The 15,804-nt window shown below is 41.3% G+C and overlaps 1 protein-coding gene across 1 annotated transcript in view; it reads left to right on the top strand.

Annotated features, from left to right (window-relative positions):
- The window catches only part of LOC132883514 (uncharacterized), a 74,671-nt gene extending 65,362 nt beyond the window's left edge, over positions 1-9,309 (top strand). The window contains exons 2-4 of the mRNA XM_060917227.1: positions 8,515-8,631; positions 8,716-8,786; positions 8,936-9,309. Of these exons, the coding sequence (XP_060773210.1) occupies positions 8,515-8,631; positions 8,716-8,786; positions 8,936-9,013 (266 nt within the window). The 3' untranslated portion in view covers positions 9,014-9,309. The remainder of the gene's footprint in view (positions 1-8,514; positions 8,632-8,715; positions 8,787-8,935) is intronic.
- Positions 9,310-15,804: the final 6,495 nt, after the last annotated feature.

The following is a 15,804-nucleotide window of genomic DNA, read 5'->3' as shown; positions in this document are numbered from 1 at the left end:
AAATTTACAATATCAAATCCAGACTAATCAAAAAAGAAAAGTAGACTAAGTGAGGACGAGTTAGAAAAACGGGTTCATTTCTCCTATGTTTATGTTTACACGTTTTGTTCAGACTGCTTTACACCCCAATCCAGTGGGTGGCGGTAATGCCCCCATTAGACCCCTTTCACTGACGTCACCCGAAACCGGAAGTAAACAAACCCTGCGCCATATTGGAAGACCATAAACTCGTGATTAGGGGGAAATAACGGCAGCGTGCGGTATGTGAACCCACGAGGCACTTGGTTCATCAAAAACCTACAATGGTAAACTTTTGTGCTGTGTTAGGGTGTTCAAGGGGCTTTCTGCCAGGAGACAGAGAGAGTATTTAGCTGCTTTATGCAGAGCGGATCTGAATACTTCAAGTCTATTTTGTTACTGGTAAGTCACTAGGCTAGAGTGTTGTAGAACATTTTTTTAAATGTTTACTGAATAAAAACATCCTTAATTTTATCAGATATTCTCTACTCTATATTTCATTTCTTTCTTTTGTTTTAATTTTCCTCCCTCCATCCCTCTTTGGATTTTAAATATAGTTTTTCCCCATGTCCAAATAATTCAAATATATATAAATAAAAACAGATAAGTAGTAAATTAAAAATAAATTATGAAATAAAAAAATCCACTCTCCCTTGCCCCGAGTCTTATCATATGGGTCAAACCCATCAATCACAGCCAGTTTCTCCACATACTGTGCCCTTTCTGCAGCTGGTAATGTACTCACATAACCCGAATTATCAGCCATCGTGTCACTTTACTCTCGCTCGTACTTTGTTTTATATTGTATGTATGTATGCATGTACTTGGTCTTCCAATATGGTGCCCTAGCACAATCTCGCGGTACGGTGACGTCACGCAGTAGCCCTCTATAAAAGAAGATAAAGACAGAAAACGCAAGAAATCTGCTGCTACTTTGTCCCAAAATATTGGCGCCATGTTCCAAAAAAGGGCCAAAATGGGTAAGGTGCTGAGTGCAGGACTTTGTTTTTCTTTTGTTTACAACAGTAAACAGCACGCACGCACACACAGAGATGAGTTAGGTGGCTCGATGGCTAGGTACTAGTAGCGTCGGACCTGGGGCTGCTTTTATTTTTTCTTCAGCTTGGGAAATCGGAGCTGTGGTGTGGTGTGAAGACAGTAAAATGCGAGACTTTAAGAGCACGTGTTTTTCAGTCGTCATGGTAACATGACGCCCTGTCAGTGGTTTGGCATTTGGATCAGAGTGAAAAGAAACGTGTGCACTAGCTGAAAAATGAAAATGTTCAGACCAGTGTGTGTGAAAACACCCACTGTTGCTGCATTTGGGCATTTTTAAATCAATTGTCCTTATGGACCCTTTTCACGTGACGTCACGACAAATGTGGCCGCCATTTTGGACGTGTACTACCAGTAGTTTACCACAGCCAACATTGAGGAACGGCAGCAAAGAAAGTTTTTACTTTCAGCAAGACTTCCATCATGCCACTATATTGTTGTGCACCTGGATGTAGTAACCATCAACAAACAAGGCAAGGTTTATCATTTTATCGGATCCCGACGGAGAAGATGGATAGCAGCCATAAACAGGAAAGATTGGCAGCCCTCGGCATACCAGCGCTTGTGTAGTGACCACTTTGTTGGAGGTAAGACGAATAAAATTAGCCAGAAAAGGCATTACATTGCTGTTAACATTCTGTGGCGGCGAGTGTGTAACCAAATAGGCTAAAATAACCCATTGTAACCTCTTTGTTCTTCTGTAGTAGCTATTGTTGACTAGCTAATGTCAACAAGTAGCTGGTATGTTACTGTAGCAATGTTTACGTTCAGTCATTTGGATGACTGTTTAAAACCTTTCAGTCTCAAGTTTTTCCTTTACTGTATTTACTAGTTTACTGTAATTATGATCCGGCAGCTATTTACACCGGATCCAGTATAAATAGCTGCCGGAGCCGACGTCCGAGGTTCCGGAGCGCGCTCCGGCTTGCTCTCCCTCAAATTAAGCAGCGCGCGCCGGCTTGCTCCCGGAGCACACTCCGGCCGAGGTTGCCCTCAAATTAAGCGGCTTGCTCCGGAGCAAGCCGGAGCACGCTCCGTAACCTCGGCCGGAGCACTCCTGGAGCAAGCGGGAGCGCGCTCCGTAACCTCGGCCGGAGCACTCCTGGAGCAAGCGGGAGCGCACTCCGGAACCTCGGCCGGAGCACTCCTGGAGCAAGCGGGAGCGCGCTCCGGAACCTCGGACGTTGGCGTGTATGTGTATGGCGATGGGTTTTTAATGACATAGGTATACAGATCACGTGGGCCGAAGTCAGGTAAAGACGAGGGCTTGGTGTACTTCCGTACGTCAGTGAACAATCCTGGTGGAAGCAGGTAAATGTCGTTCTCTAAGCCTGCTAACCTCAATTTTTGCAAATACCTCTCCCTCTGCTTGCCCTGTAAATGCCCTACGTCGCTGGATAGTGAAGGTGTTTTCTGCATCTCGCTCCTTTTTCTTTTATGTTTTTCGTTTGTCGCCTTCCTCGCATTCAAACTGATTCGAGCCGAAGTCCACTACATGTCCAAAATGGCGGTCGCGTTTACGAAGGTCACGTGACTGCAAAGGGTCTATAGGGCTGTGCGATATTATTTCAATCTCAGGATTACTTGAAACATTTATCTCAATTAGAAATTATTGTTGTTTTTTATGCTAAAGCATGGGCAGATCAGGAGTGTTCTGATGCCATAAACAACAACTGAAGTGAGCAACAGAGACAGACAACAACAGACAGACAATGAAGGAGAGCAACAACAGACAGACAATGAAGGAGAGCAACAACAGACAGACAATGAAGGAGAGCAACAACAGACAGACAATGAAGGAGAGCAACAACAGACAGACAATGAAGGAGAGCAACAACACAGACAGACAATGAAGGAGAGCAACAACACAGACAGACAATGAAGGAGAGCAACAACACAGACAGACAATGAAGGAGAGCAACAACACAGACAGACAATGAAGGAGAGCAACAACAGACAGACAATGAAGGAGAGCAACAACAGAGACAGACAATGAAGGAGAGCAACAACAGAGACAGACAATGAAGGAGAGCAACAACAGAGACAGACAATGAAGGAGAGCAACAACAGACAGTGGAGGGGAGAGCAACAACAGACAGACAATGAAGGAGAGCAACAACAGAGACAGACAATGAAGGAGAGCAACAACAGAGACAGACAATGAAAGAGAGCAACAACAGACAACTGAGGTGAGCAACAGAGACAGACAATGAAGTCACAGCACAGTGGTAGGAAGATAACAATAATAAGTTAGACAACAGAGAACTTATAACGAATAAAAAATTGTCTAAATTAGAAGATTTGAAGTGTGCTCGTGTATTTGGGGGGTACGGGAGTAGGGGGCCAGATGAAGTCCACTTTTGGGGGAAAAAAGATCCCCCCCCCCCCCCCCCCCCCCCCCCCCCAATGCTGGCTACGGGCCTGCAACACCAACTTGTATTAAATAAGTATTTGAAGTGACACTTCAGAATAAATCTGGTATATTATGAAAGATATATCATCCCTGTTTACATTGAGAGTGTTTAGAAATGAAAATAACAAGCAATACATTTGTTTTATCTGGATGGATATGCTCAAATGCATATCGGCCAAGCCACTGTATGTTAGTTTTTAGGAAAAAAATCATGAAAAAAGTAATATGATTAAAATCATATCCTATATACTCAAGGGGGTATTGTTATATTTTACTTAACATTAAAATAGGTTATTTACATTTGCCTTTTTTCTATTTATTATATATATAGAGAGAGTATTCTAAAAGTAATGCAATTGACAATAGAATACGTGCTCAGGAGACGTGTTCATTTTTAAACTGTATGTAAGTGGATTTGGCATAGAAAATTATGGAAATGAACACTGACACTTAATACATGTAAAACAGTTATTTTATTAACATTAGTGGATCTCCAAAGTAATTACAATGACAAATGACATACCCAAACATCAGTGGCGGCTGGTAGTCTTTCAAACAAGGGAGGCTGGTTGGTTACAATATTTCCAGATTTTAAAAGAAAAAAGAAAAAACACATCAATTTTGCCCATACTCTTGCCTCTGATCTGGCTGATTGTTGGCAGGGTCACAAACTGTGAAATAACAGGTTCTTTTGGCCCATTAGCCTACTGTCCAATATACATGATGGTGGTGTTGAGGGGGGGTATATTTTAACATCACACACACATCACATTATCTCTAGCCGCTTTATCCTTCTACAGGGTCGCAGGCAAGCTTGAGCCTATCCCAGCTGACTACGGGCGAAAGGCGGGGTACACCCTGGACAAGTCGCCAGGTCATCACAGGGCTGACACATAGACACAGACAACCATTCACACTCACATTCACACCTACAGTCAATTTAGAGTCACCAGTTAACCTAACCTGCATGTCTTTGGACTGTGGGGGAAACCGGAGCACCCGGAGGAAACCCACGCGGACACGGGGAGAACATGCAAACTCCGCACAGAAAGGCCCTCGCCGGCTCCGGGGCTCGAACCCAGGACCTTATTGCTGTGAGGCAACAGCGCTAACCACTACACCACCGTGCCGCCCTATTTTAACATTTTATATTTTAAAATTGTGGCATGTTGTTTAAAAATTGATCATTATTGAAAGCAGCTCTTTGTCAGGAACCTCAGCAGTAACAGCAGAGTGTTCTGGAATAGGCACAAGCACTGACCTTGGGGAGCCATAGAGCTGGGTGCCACACATTTCATTCAATGACACTTTCCCTATATTTTACTTATTTTGACTGAGAAATGTTTTATTGACAATTTTGATAACCCTTCACTTTTAATCCAGGTCTGTAGTGTGAAATGTTCTCGGCTGTGTTTTTGTTTAAAAAACAAAATTGTTTTCCAAATTGTAGCTGTGTTTAATTCATATCCAGAAAAATATGTATTCCAATATAATATACTCAGCATAAACATTTTAAATAGATTCTATATTTTTGGTCCATCCATGACATATTACTAAAGTAGCCTATTTACTGTTGTTGATGTGGGTCACTTGCTGTTAGCCAATTCACTTTCTCGTACCAGGAGAGCTGAAAGGAACGAGTATTATTCCTTACCTTTTTCACCAAGTCAATTTGAGGCGTTGGTCTACCCTGCTCTTTAATTTAAATTTTTTTCCTCGAAAGGAAGACTGGCAAATGGCTTCATCAAAATTAAATCAGCAATGCTTGGCATCCGTGCGCAGCTTTCTTGCTAGCTGACTAGCCCCCTCAAGTTCAGTCACTCAAATAAACGAAATTTCTGGAACTAAGATAGCAAACTTGACAACACTATATTTACACTTTATTTACAATGAAAATATATACAAACTAAAAAAGCTGGTAGAAACCGTATGTAATGAATGAAATCGAAATGTAAGCTGATCTCTTACAATACACCACAGCACTTGCGAATCCGCATGGGACTGAACTGAGATTCACCGCTGCCTGTCTATATTTGAAACGAGCTGTCAATCAAAGAAAATCTCTGGCCGCTTTCACCAATCACCAGTCTCCTCGCGGAAAGCTTTGCCATGTCCCTCCCATGTGAGGCTGGGAGTCCGTGGGAGTTATTTGTCCAATAACTGTCTTGCATTTTGATTTTGAAAAGCACATAGCTCCCAAAGGCCATTGAAGTCCACTGAGGCTGGGCTGCATCGCGCTGTCACGAGGGGGAAAAACTCACGCACACATTAGGCGAACTGGGGAAAGTTATAACGGGATGATTTCGCACTGTAGTTGGGTTGAGCACATATATTTCTATGATTCTGGATCTGAAATAGCAATGTTATAAGGTCGGCTATAACATAAGCCTAGCGTAATTCATCCACTACGATGTTCGTCATTTTTAGAGGAGGCTGAGCCTCCCTCGTTGTCTTAGAGCAATCGCCCGTGCCAAACATGGATTTTATGAATGAAAATATTGATTTTGTTATCAGACAACTGAAAACATTACACATTGTACCTTGAAAACCCTCCATGGAGGCATCCTTGTCCTTCCTCAATCTTTCCCTCTCTTTTTCTAAATGCTTTTTTCTTTTCTCAGGATCAGCATCCCTACGCTGCCTGTATCGGCGCTGTTTCTCTGCTGCAGAAAGAGGCATCCTAACAAAAGCATGTAAAATACAAATGCATATTAAATCACCTTTCTTGTTTACATTAGGTTATTTCATATTTTGACGTATATTTGAATGATTTGAAGAAGACGGTACTATATTAGGTCTATACACATCGGTATTAATTTGCGATATACATATTATAATAAGCTTACAAACATTTAGGGACAAAACATGCTATTCTTAATATAAATAAGATCAATAATTTATTGTATAAATAATTCTGGTTTGGACACACAATAAACATGGGGACATGGCAGGGAAAGGGTTAATAGTAACAGGTTTGACAGTAATAGGTTTGACGAAATATGCTTTTGGCAGCCATTACTAGCTATGTGGTTCACACCATGACACCACATGGTGTACATTCTAGATATGCTAAAATGATTGTTTATATGTACATTTTAATTTAAAATGTTTAACTTTTTAAAACATGATATTATGGTAACGCATTTTGACACACTATGACCGTCCCCTTCAGTCAAACTAAACACAACTCAATAAAAATTCATTAAAAGTGAGGAACACTTACTTCTCTGTTTGGCAGCTTCCTGATAAAAGGCAGATGATGTCACATCCTGAAAATTATGTCACTTCTGGAATAGTGCATTGTCCCTGGGGGCGTTTATCCAAAGTAACGCATTTGACGCAACACATAGGGACAGTACTAAAATGTTATTTTCTTCAATATTCCAAAAAGGTCAAGAATAAAAAAAGGGTCATATGTTAACTAACAATTGAGGCTTTTCATACATGAAAGTTTTTTTCAGATAATTTGATTTTATCCTCTCTAAAAGCCTGTTGCAATATAAGAAATGTTACCAAGGGATAGCCATTTTTACCATATTTAACAGATATACAATACAAAATCTTTAAAATAAAAAAATGTATGAATATTTAATGAGGGTGGCATGGTGGTGTAGTGGTTAGCGCTGTCGCCTCACAGCAAGAAGGTCTGGGTTTGAGCCCCGTGGCCGGCGAGGGCCTTTCTGTGTGGAGTTTGCATGTTGTCCGCGTGGGTTTCCTCCGGGTGCTCTGGTTTCCCCCACAGTTCAAAGACATGCAGGTTAGGTTAACTGGCGACTCTAAATTGACCGTAGGTGTGAATGTGAGTGTGAATGGTTGTCTGTGTCTATGTGTCAGCCCTGTGATGACCTGGTGACTTGTCCAGGGTGTACCCCGCCTTTCGCCCATAGTCAGCTGGGATAGGCTCTGGTTTGCCTGCGACCCTGTAGAACAGGATAAAGCTAGAGATAATGAGATGAGATGAGAGATATTTAATGAATATTTAAAATGAAGATTATTTGTTTACCATATCATACCAACTACGTTTTTAAATATTTTGTTGTTAATACAGCTTATATGGGTAGATTTTGTGTGAGGGACACAAAATGGCACGTTTTCATAGACTGACCCTGAAGATTAAGATGTAAAATAAATTCATTAGTGATGGTCTGTGAGTCTGGTTGGTGAAAGAAATTCACTAGTTTAAATGTTTCAGTGTGAAAGTCTCAGTGAGCTTTGCTCCATGAACACATTCAGTGGAGTTAATAACAATACCATAGAAAATACACGCAATGGAATATTAATCAAGTGCAGCATCATGTTACAGGTTTCTCATGGATTTGAGGCAGGAATCAAAATATCATGGGATTAGTTCAAGTCTTATGTGGGGCTGAGTGATATGATCCAATCTCACTATTGTTTTTTAAAGATTTTTTGGGGGCTTTTTTCACCTTTATTGGATAGGACAGTGTAGAGACAGGAAATGAGTGGGAAAGAGAGGGGGGGAGGGACTGGGAAACGACCTCGGGTCGGAATCGAACCCAGGACCCCGGACTTATGGTATGATGCCTTATCCACCTGAGCTGCACACATGAAACAGACACAGAAGACAGAATCAACGTTTAACATAATTAACAATACACGTTTTACGGAGACGTTTTAATGTTATTCTTTATTTTTTATGCAGTTGAATATTTAGCATACAAATTTATTTTCAGCTCTTAAAAATGACCGAGGTCCGGGCCTCGGGGGCCTCGTAGCTGGCTACGGCATGATCAAATTATATATTTTTAAAACTAATCAAAACCGCCCTTACTAATGTGTAGTAAGGGCGGGCGGGAGATTTTTATTTTGTCAGTGGGCGGTCAGGAGGATTTTCTAAATGTTCCCTAAAGCGGGAGATCTCCCGCCCATGGCGGGAGAGTTGGAGTCTCTGCGATAACTGAATACATGATGTGATGTTTTTGTCATATCGCCCAGCCATATCGTCTTATGTCTGTATCATATCGAGAAAATAATTTATATAATTGAATATATCATTAGCTTCACAGAACAAACTGATCGTTCCCGTTCACTGCTTCCTGCCCTGATATCTGCTGGACTTCTGGGGTTATTAATCATAATATTAGCATTTGTGTGGATTTGGCTGAAAAATAAAAAGCAAAAAGGTAAGTAACGCATCTTTCTGTTCATGTGTTCAGTTTTTACATTAGCTGTGTTTCATACAATTTAAATCACATTTGTGTCTTTAGTGTCTGAAACTGAGGAACTGACTTACACTGATGTGAAAATTTCAGCTCACAGTGCAGAGAGAGTTAAAGAGGTAAATATCTAAATAAAACTTCTGAAATTGATCATGATGTGGAATACTTTAGAGGATTTGGTTTAAAAATAAAAATCACATTAGTTCCACAGGAGTGATGACGTCTCACCCTGATTCCGATACTGAAATATACTGTTGTGTCTCTGCAGGAAGAAAACTCGAGAATAACGCCTGTTGAAGCAGAGCCTGACTCAGTGGTGTATTCACATGTGAAGCGATCCATATAATTCATCACATCACAATATCCTTTTAATTATTTTACTGAGTTGTGCTGAGAAATCCTGTAGGGTTGGGGCATGTCTTCAGGCATCAGTGTTTAATAGTCTATTAGTGTAATATTTGCATGCTGTCATTATATAATCATGACCAGCTAAAAACCAAGTGTCAGAAAGGCAAGCTCATCAGAAAATGTTTCAGGGTATTTATAACCGGAAGAGACCGAAGCTGCAGAGAGTTTGTATTATCAGTCAGAGAGAATGCAGTGTTTGCAGTTTCTCCTGCAATAAAAATGGAAACATGTAAATTCCTGCTTTTGTGATTTTTTTTTCTATTTTTTTTAATGGCCTTTTAAAAGGTTTTGCTTCTGCCCAGTTTGGGATTGAATAATTAAATTAAACATCCGGTTAGAAACCTGATGATCATTCTTGAACAGTGGAGTAATTAGTCCATGCTTAAGGCTTGATAGAAATTCTCCTTGTTGTAGTGACGTATTAATAGTTTTAGTAATGGGAGATGACAACTTGCTAATACATTTCTTTAGGAGTGTAGACGGTAGTGGGTCCAAAGAACAAGACTTAGATGGCGATCCCATGATAATATTTGTGACAGCATTAATGGATACAGATACAAACTAGGTTCAGTATTAAACACAAAAAGGTCATACATCAGCACTGTGTACATGAGATCAGTAACACATTGCCGACAAAGCACATGATACTGTACGTGATTTCGACAAAAAATAAAAGAAACTAAATGTAGAGTAATTTAAGGACCACTAGATGTCAGTGTTTATTACTGATAGACTGTCAGCTTTTCATTGTGTGAATCATTGGGAGTTTCCACAGCTTTACCTCAGAGCTAAATACATTTGTTTCTGGAATTAATAAGCAGCATTTGACTTTTTCTTCAGTTATACATCTCATTATCTCTAGCCGCTTTATCCTTCTACAGGGTCGCAGGCAAGCTGGAGCCTATCCCAGCTGACTACGGGCAAAAGGTGGGGTACACCCTGGACAAGTCGCCAGGTCATCAGAGGGCTGACACATAGACACAGACAACCATTCACACTCACACCTACGGTCAATTTAGAGTCACCAGTTAACCTAACCTGCATGTCTTTGGACTGTGGGGGAAACCGGAGCACCCGGAGGAAACCCACGCGGACATGGGGAGAACATGCAAACTCCACACAGAAAGGCCCTCGCCGGCCCCGGGGCTCGAACCCAGGACCTTCTTGCTGTGAGGCGACAGCGCTAACCACTACACCACCGTGCCGCCCCTCAGTTATACATATTATTTCAAATATCCTCCTGTAGCTCTGGGACTGAGTTCTCTGTTGTGTTCGTGCTCAGCACGATTCTGTAGTTCCCAGCATGCTTTTCACCATCATGCCTTTGGGCAGTTTTGTGATTATTTGTGGTCTGTGTATCGTGAGAATCATCAGTTCTACAGTATGAAGTTTCTCTTCAGTCAGAAGATTTGTTTTTGGTGAAGTGTTTTTTTTAACACTGTGTGTTGCGAGTCTCTTCAAGTTATCACTTTTTAAGATAGCATGAAGTTTTGACCATTTGAGGATATTAGTGTATAATCTACAGTCATTTATCCATCCTGGGGGAGTGTAACAGTTCCTGATGTGGGTGGAGCACAAAATTACGGCAGGCAAGAGTTGATGTTTACACACCCACACTTTATTGAGCTTTCTTTCTTTCTCTGCTCTCTCTCCTTTTATGCTCCATCCCTGTAACACACACACAATAATTGACAGCAGGTGGAATGACTTAGCCACTTACCTTCCCCGATCCCACCCTCCATTCACAGACTGCTGCTTGGCCACGCCCCTGCTGCCACAGGGAGCTACAAGAGGCTGGGCTCACTGCAACCCCCTGAATGTGCCATCTGGGACTGACCAAAGATAGAGGTCATGCAGAAGTACCCCCAGCCCACCTCCAAGGACCAGCTACATTCCTTCTTAGGGTTAGCTGGTTATTTTCAGAGATTCATGCCTCACTTCTCCTCTCTAGCCTCTCCTCAGACCTGACCAAGAAAGGGGAATCAGACAGGATAAGATGGACTAAACAAACAGAGCAGGCATTGTGGGCCCTGAAGAAGGCCCTCACCACTGCCCCCCTTCTCCAAAACCTAGACTTTGACCTCCTCTTCATCATCCATATGGATGCCTCGGAGACGTGCCTGGTTGCCATGCTCTCACACATCATAGAGGGCAAAGAACATGTTGTGCTGTACATCAGCCATAAGCTACTCCCCACTGAGAAGAACTGTGCAGCTGTGGAAAGAGCAGCCTTGGCCCTCAAAAGGGCCGTGCCCAAGCTAAGGAACTATTTGTCTGGTTGTCCTTTCACCCTGGTCACCGTCCATACCCCACTCCAGTGGATGGCAGCTGCTAAAGACACAAATGCTTGTGTTACTCACTAGTTCTTGTCTCCCCAGGACTTCTCTTTTCAGGTCCAACACAGAGCCAGGACCCAACACGGAAACGCTGGTGGCCTTTTGTCATCACCTCTCAGCGATGCACAAAGTGACCGTCTACCTGTTTCTGTAACTGATAATATTTTGCACAAGTCACCTGGTGAGATGGACAGTTGGAAGAAAAGGAAGGGCAAAGCAGAAATTGAGAGAATAAAGAAGAGAGAGGCTCTTGCTACAGACACAGCTAAATGCTAAAAAAATAAGCTAAATTTCCACCAGTAAGGGACCAGGCCACACAACATACCTTGCATGGCAACCTAAGTAGCTAATAACAGTGTGACAGCAGCCCATAGGCTACACAGTTTGCACATCTTACGTCTCCAAGAAGGCATAGCAAAGAGTGTGGCTAGAGATCATATGGCATCAAAGGCAATATGTTTCAATGAGTCAAAAAAAAAAAAGTAAACTTAGATGATGGATTTGCCAGAACTCTGTCATGCCACAAAAGGTCGAGAAAGTTCACACACTGAACAGCAAAACAGACGACAATAGCATAAGTATAATCCATCCATGAATGTAGTGCAGTAGCCTGTGTGACAAGCAATGACAAAGCTAATTAGCACCATCTGTCTGTACACTATAAAATAAGTTAAAACAATAATGTATTAATGTAGCCTACTGTTACACTACCTATTTATAATATGAAGATGAAGTCATTTCACCTCTTTCCTGATCTTTATATTTGGCTTATATTGCATTTCCTTGTTGTATTGATACTGTGTGATTTTTACATGTTTTTTTTTTTTTTTATAAATGTTGTTATTTTTGTATGGACCTGAAAACTAGTGACCACTTTGTGGAAGCTAAGGAGATCCAAAGAAGAATAAAGACTAAAGAAGGAATGGCTGAAGTTTTAAGAAAACATTTTGCACAATATTAAAATCTGGCAAATTAGCATGATCATAACATGTAAAATGTTGTTTCTCAGAAATAGCTATTGCACACCTTGAAAACCTTGATATTTTCTCTCTGCAGAGTTCTGCATCTGCTGGCCATGAATTGACAGAGATATATACCATTTATTTATTTAATCATGTTTTAGTTTTAAAGCCCTACACAGTCCCAGTAACCTGTGAAATTGGGTGCATTTGTATTCAGGTTACGTTCACGATAACAAGAGAGGCAGACATTGCAATAGGCCAGTGACGGGTAGGATCATGTAAAGTCCCATCTGTATCCCAGCACTTTTTAAACCAAAACGATGCCCATGGTTAGCCTACAAAATTAGAGGTTTGTGTGAGCAGTGTGGCCTGGGATGGAGTCAAATTCCCAGTCGGAATCATTGTTCCAGTTCGCCTCGGTGACCCTACCAAAGTTTACTCCTATTAATGAACTTTCCATCACCTTTTATTCTATCATTAATCTTTGTAGCTAAGATATTTTTACTTCTTGAGCTTGCGGTTTATCTGGTTTTCCAGTGTGGAAGCGGCTTTCAGGTAAATCACACCAGATCACAAACCTCTTTTCAAGTAGTATTTCTGTCACAGCTCTAAAGGAAGTGGTGAGCAGCAAGTGGCCAAATGTGTGAAAGAAATAAAAAGGTGTAAAAAGATGCTGACAAGGTTCACATTCACTTGTTTTCATTTGTTGGAGATTATGATGTAGAATGCTGTGCGTGAGGTGTAGATGGAGCTTCACCTCAGTGTGATGTAGTGCTACAGAGACTAAAGTCAAACAGGAAAAGTTTTGGAATCATTTGTAATAAATAAGGTTTGACACAAATGAACGTGCCATTACTTTTGCATGCATGTTCTCAAAAGAAAACCTCTGTGTGCACAGGGTCTCATGCATCTCTGTCTCACTGCAACTCATAATAGAACCTGTGGCTAGCTGTATGTAGGGCAGTCTACTGGTGTGTGAATGCGGTTTGCGCTTTTCAGGTGAAAGTGTGTATGGTGTGTGGACTGCTTCTTCCCACACGCATCAAACTATCACTTTAACACACCACTGAGGTGAAGACACACAGAAATAAAATTGTCTGCTGTATGTTAGCATAAAAAAGCATAACCACCACACAGAGCATTTCTAACCTCCAGAAAACAATTCAAATTATGTTTCCTATCGTGTTGCTGGGGCGGCACGGTGGTGTAGTGGTTAGCACTGTCGCCTCACAGCAAGAAGGTCCTGGGTTCGAGCCCCGGGGCCGGCGAGGGCCTTTCTGTGTGGAGTTTGCATGTTCTCCCCGTGTCCGCGTGGGTTTCCTCCGGGTGCTCCGGTTTCCCCCACAGTCCAAAGACATGCAGGTTAGGTTAACTGGTGACTCTAAATTGACCGTAGGTGTGAATGTGAGTGTGAATGGTTGTCTGTGTCTATGTGTCAGCCCTGTGATGACCTGGCGACTTGTCCAGGGTGTACCCCGCCTTTCGCCCGTAGTCAGCTGGGATAGGCTCCAGCTTGCCTGCGACCCTGTAGAAGGATAAAGCGGCTAGAGATAATGAGATGAGATCGTGTTGCTGAGTAACGTGTTGCCATAACAGCCGTCCCTATGCATCAGTTAAAATGCTTTAGATTAAATATTTAATGCATTCTGATCTCCAGATGAACATACAGGCACAATTAACAAAGGAAGGCCTGAGAACAAACACACCGAGTCGTTCACGAACAAAAGGCAGTTATGTGATCAGTAATTACAGACTGTTCAGACTGCTACAGACTGCTGTTCAGTTCAGACATCTGGTTTGTGGGGCATCTGGGCTTCATCCTGCATTAAACATGTTCTAGAAGCTCAAAGGAGTCTGAGTTTAAAAAGGTTAGATAGAGCAGTGATCTGGGAAGGATGTGTGACGTACAGACAGATAAATTACAATCATTTATTTATTTATTTAAGGTCACAGATCAGCAGACAACAATAAAAAATAAACTGCAACATGATCCTTTATTTAACTGGACAGCTCTTATAACAAATTTTTGAAGTTGTCAAATTGAGAAGTCGAAAAAATTAATTCCAGTGTAATAATAATACATCATAAAGCAAAACACACTGCACACATTCAGGGTCTTACTCACGTGATTGTTCAACAGGAAACGAGACGAAGAGTTTACAAAGAGGGTCTTACAGTCAGAGAGACAGGAAATGGAAAAACCACAACCCAAAATATCAAACAAGTCATGCACGAAGTCACATTTTTACGTGAGATTCTGATTATAAAAGATGAAAACATTCTTCAAGAAAAAATGGAAATACGAAACACTCAGAGATATAAATATGAATCTTAATTCTGAAACAGAATCATAATTCTGTATAAAATATGTACAAGGCTTGAGGAAATAAGAGACATTAGCCCTTGTGCATAGTTGTTGAAATAAAAGTATATATATCTGTGAATTTTCAGTTATATCACTGCAATCGGTCACTTCCTTTAGACTTCTCTCTCTCTCACACACACACACACACACATATATATATGTAGCATGTATACACGAGCTGACCATCGAAACTTCCTGTTTACTCTGAAGTTCTGCACATGTGCCACTGAAACATCCCCAAAGGCTGCGTTAAACCATGGCTAAGTCGTGTTTGTCAGCTGCAGCTTCATGTGAAAGATGAGGTGCAAAACACTGTTTTAAAAACGTACATGTAATTTTTAGGAACTGAATTTTATCTCGAGCTGATCGTATATAATGGATGTTACATTAAACTCACAGGAACAACATTTTACTTTTTTACAACTCAGACTTAAAAGCATTTGGTGACATCAGAAAGATTTTAATATGGTGAACTTTTCCGGAAGGAGACATTTATGTCCTTGTGGTTTTTCAGTAGCTTGGAGGAAAATAATCAACTTGAGGCAGTGACACTTTAAAAAAGTTGTTTCAACATATTTTAACTGTTTTTTTTCCCATTCATGCAATAACTTATGGTATGGAAGTGTTGTTTTCGACTGGTTATCCGGTATATCGTCTCTGTAATTAGGTCATGTTCCTGGAGAAGTTGTGCAAACTGAAAGCATGCAATCGATTGCCTTAACTTCAATTCCTTGGTTAGCTACTACCCCCAAAGATATTGTGTGTTGGGTTTTGAAAATGTTTTCTTCCCAGTTTGATCACATGCCAATTCCCACCCACCAGTCAGCTCTCTCGTCATACAACAGCTACAAACCAGGAGGGTGAAGGCTAACGCATGCTTCAAGACACATGAAGCTAACCAAGCACATCCTTTCAAATTGCTACTTCTGCTGCATCACGGTGCTGCATAACATATTTAGAGGAAAGTGCCATCTGCTTTCTTCCACAAACATGAGCTCACAGACAGCCATGATTTTCCACTGTCTCTGTAATAGACGGGTGAGAGAGCTTAAGCCCCTCCCACTCA

This window comes from Neoarius graeffei, chromosome 3 (genome assembly GCF_027579695.1).
Source record: "Neoarius graeffei isolate fNeoGra1 chromosome 3, fNeoGra1.pri, whole genome shotgun sequence".
Taxonomy (NCBI): domain Eukaryota; kingdom Metazoa; phylum Chordata; class Actinopteri; order Siluriformes; family Ariidae; genus Neoarius; species Neoarius graeffei.
This window is presented reverse-complemented; position numbering and strand designations above follow the sequence as displayed.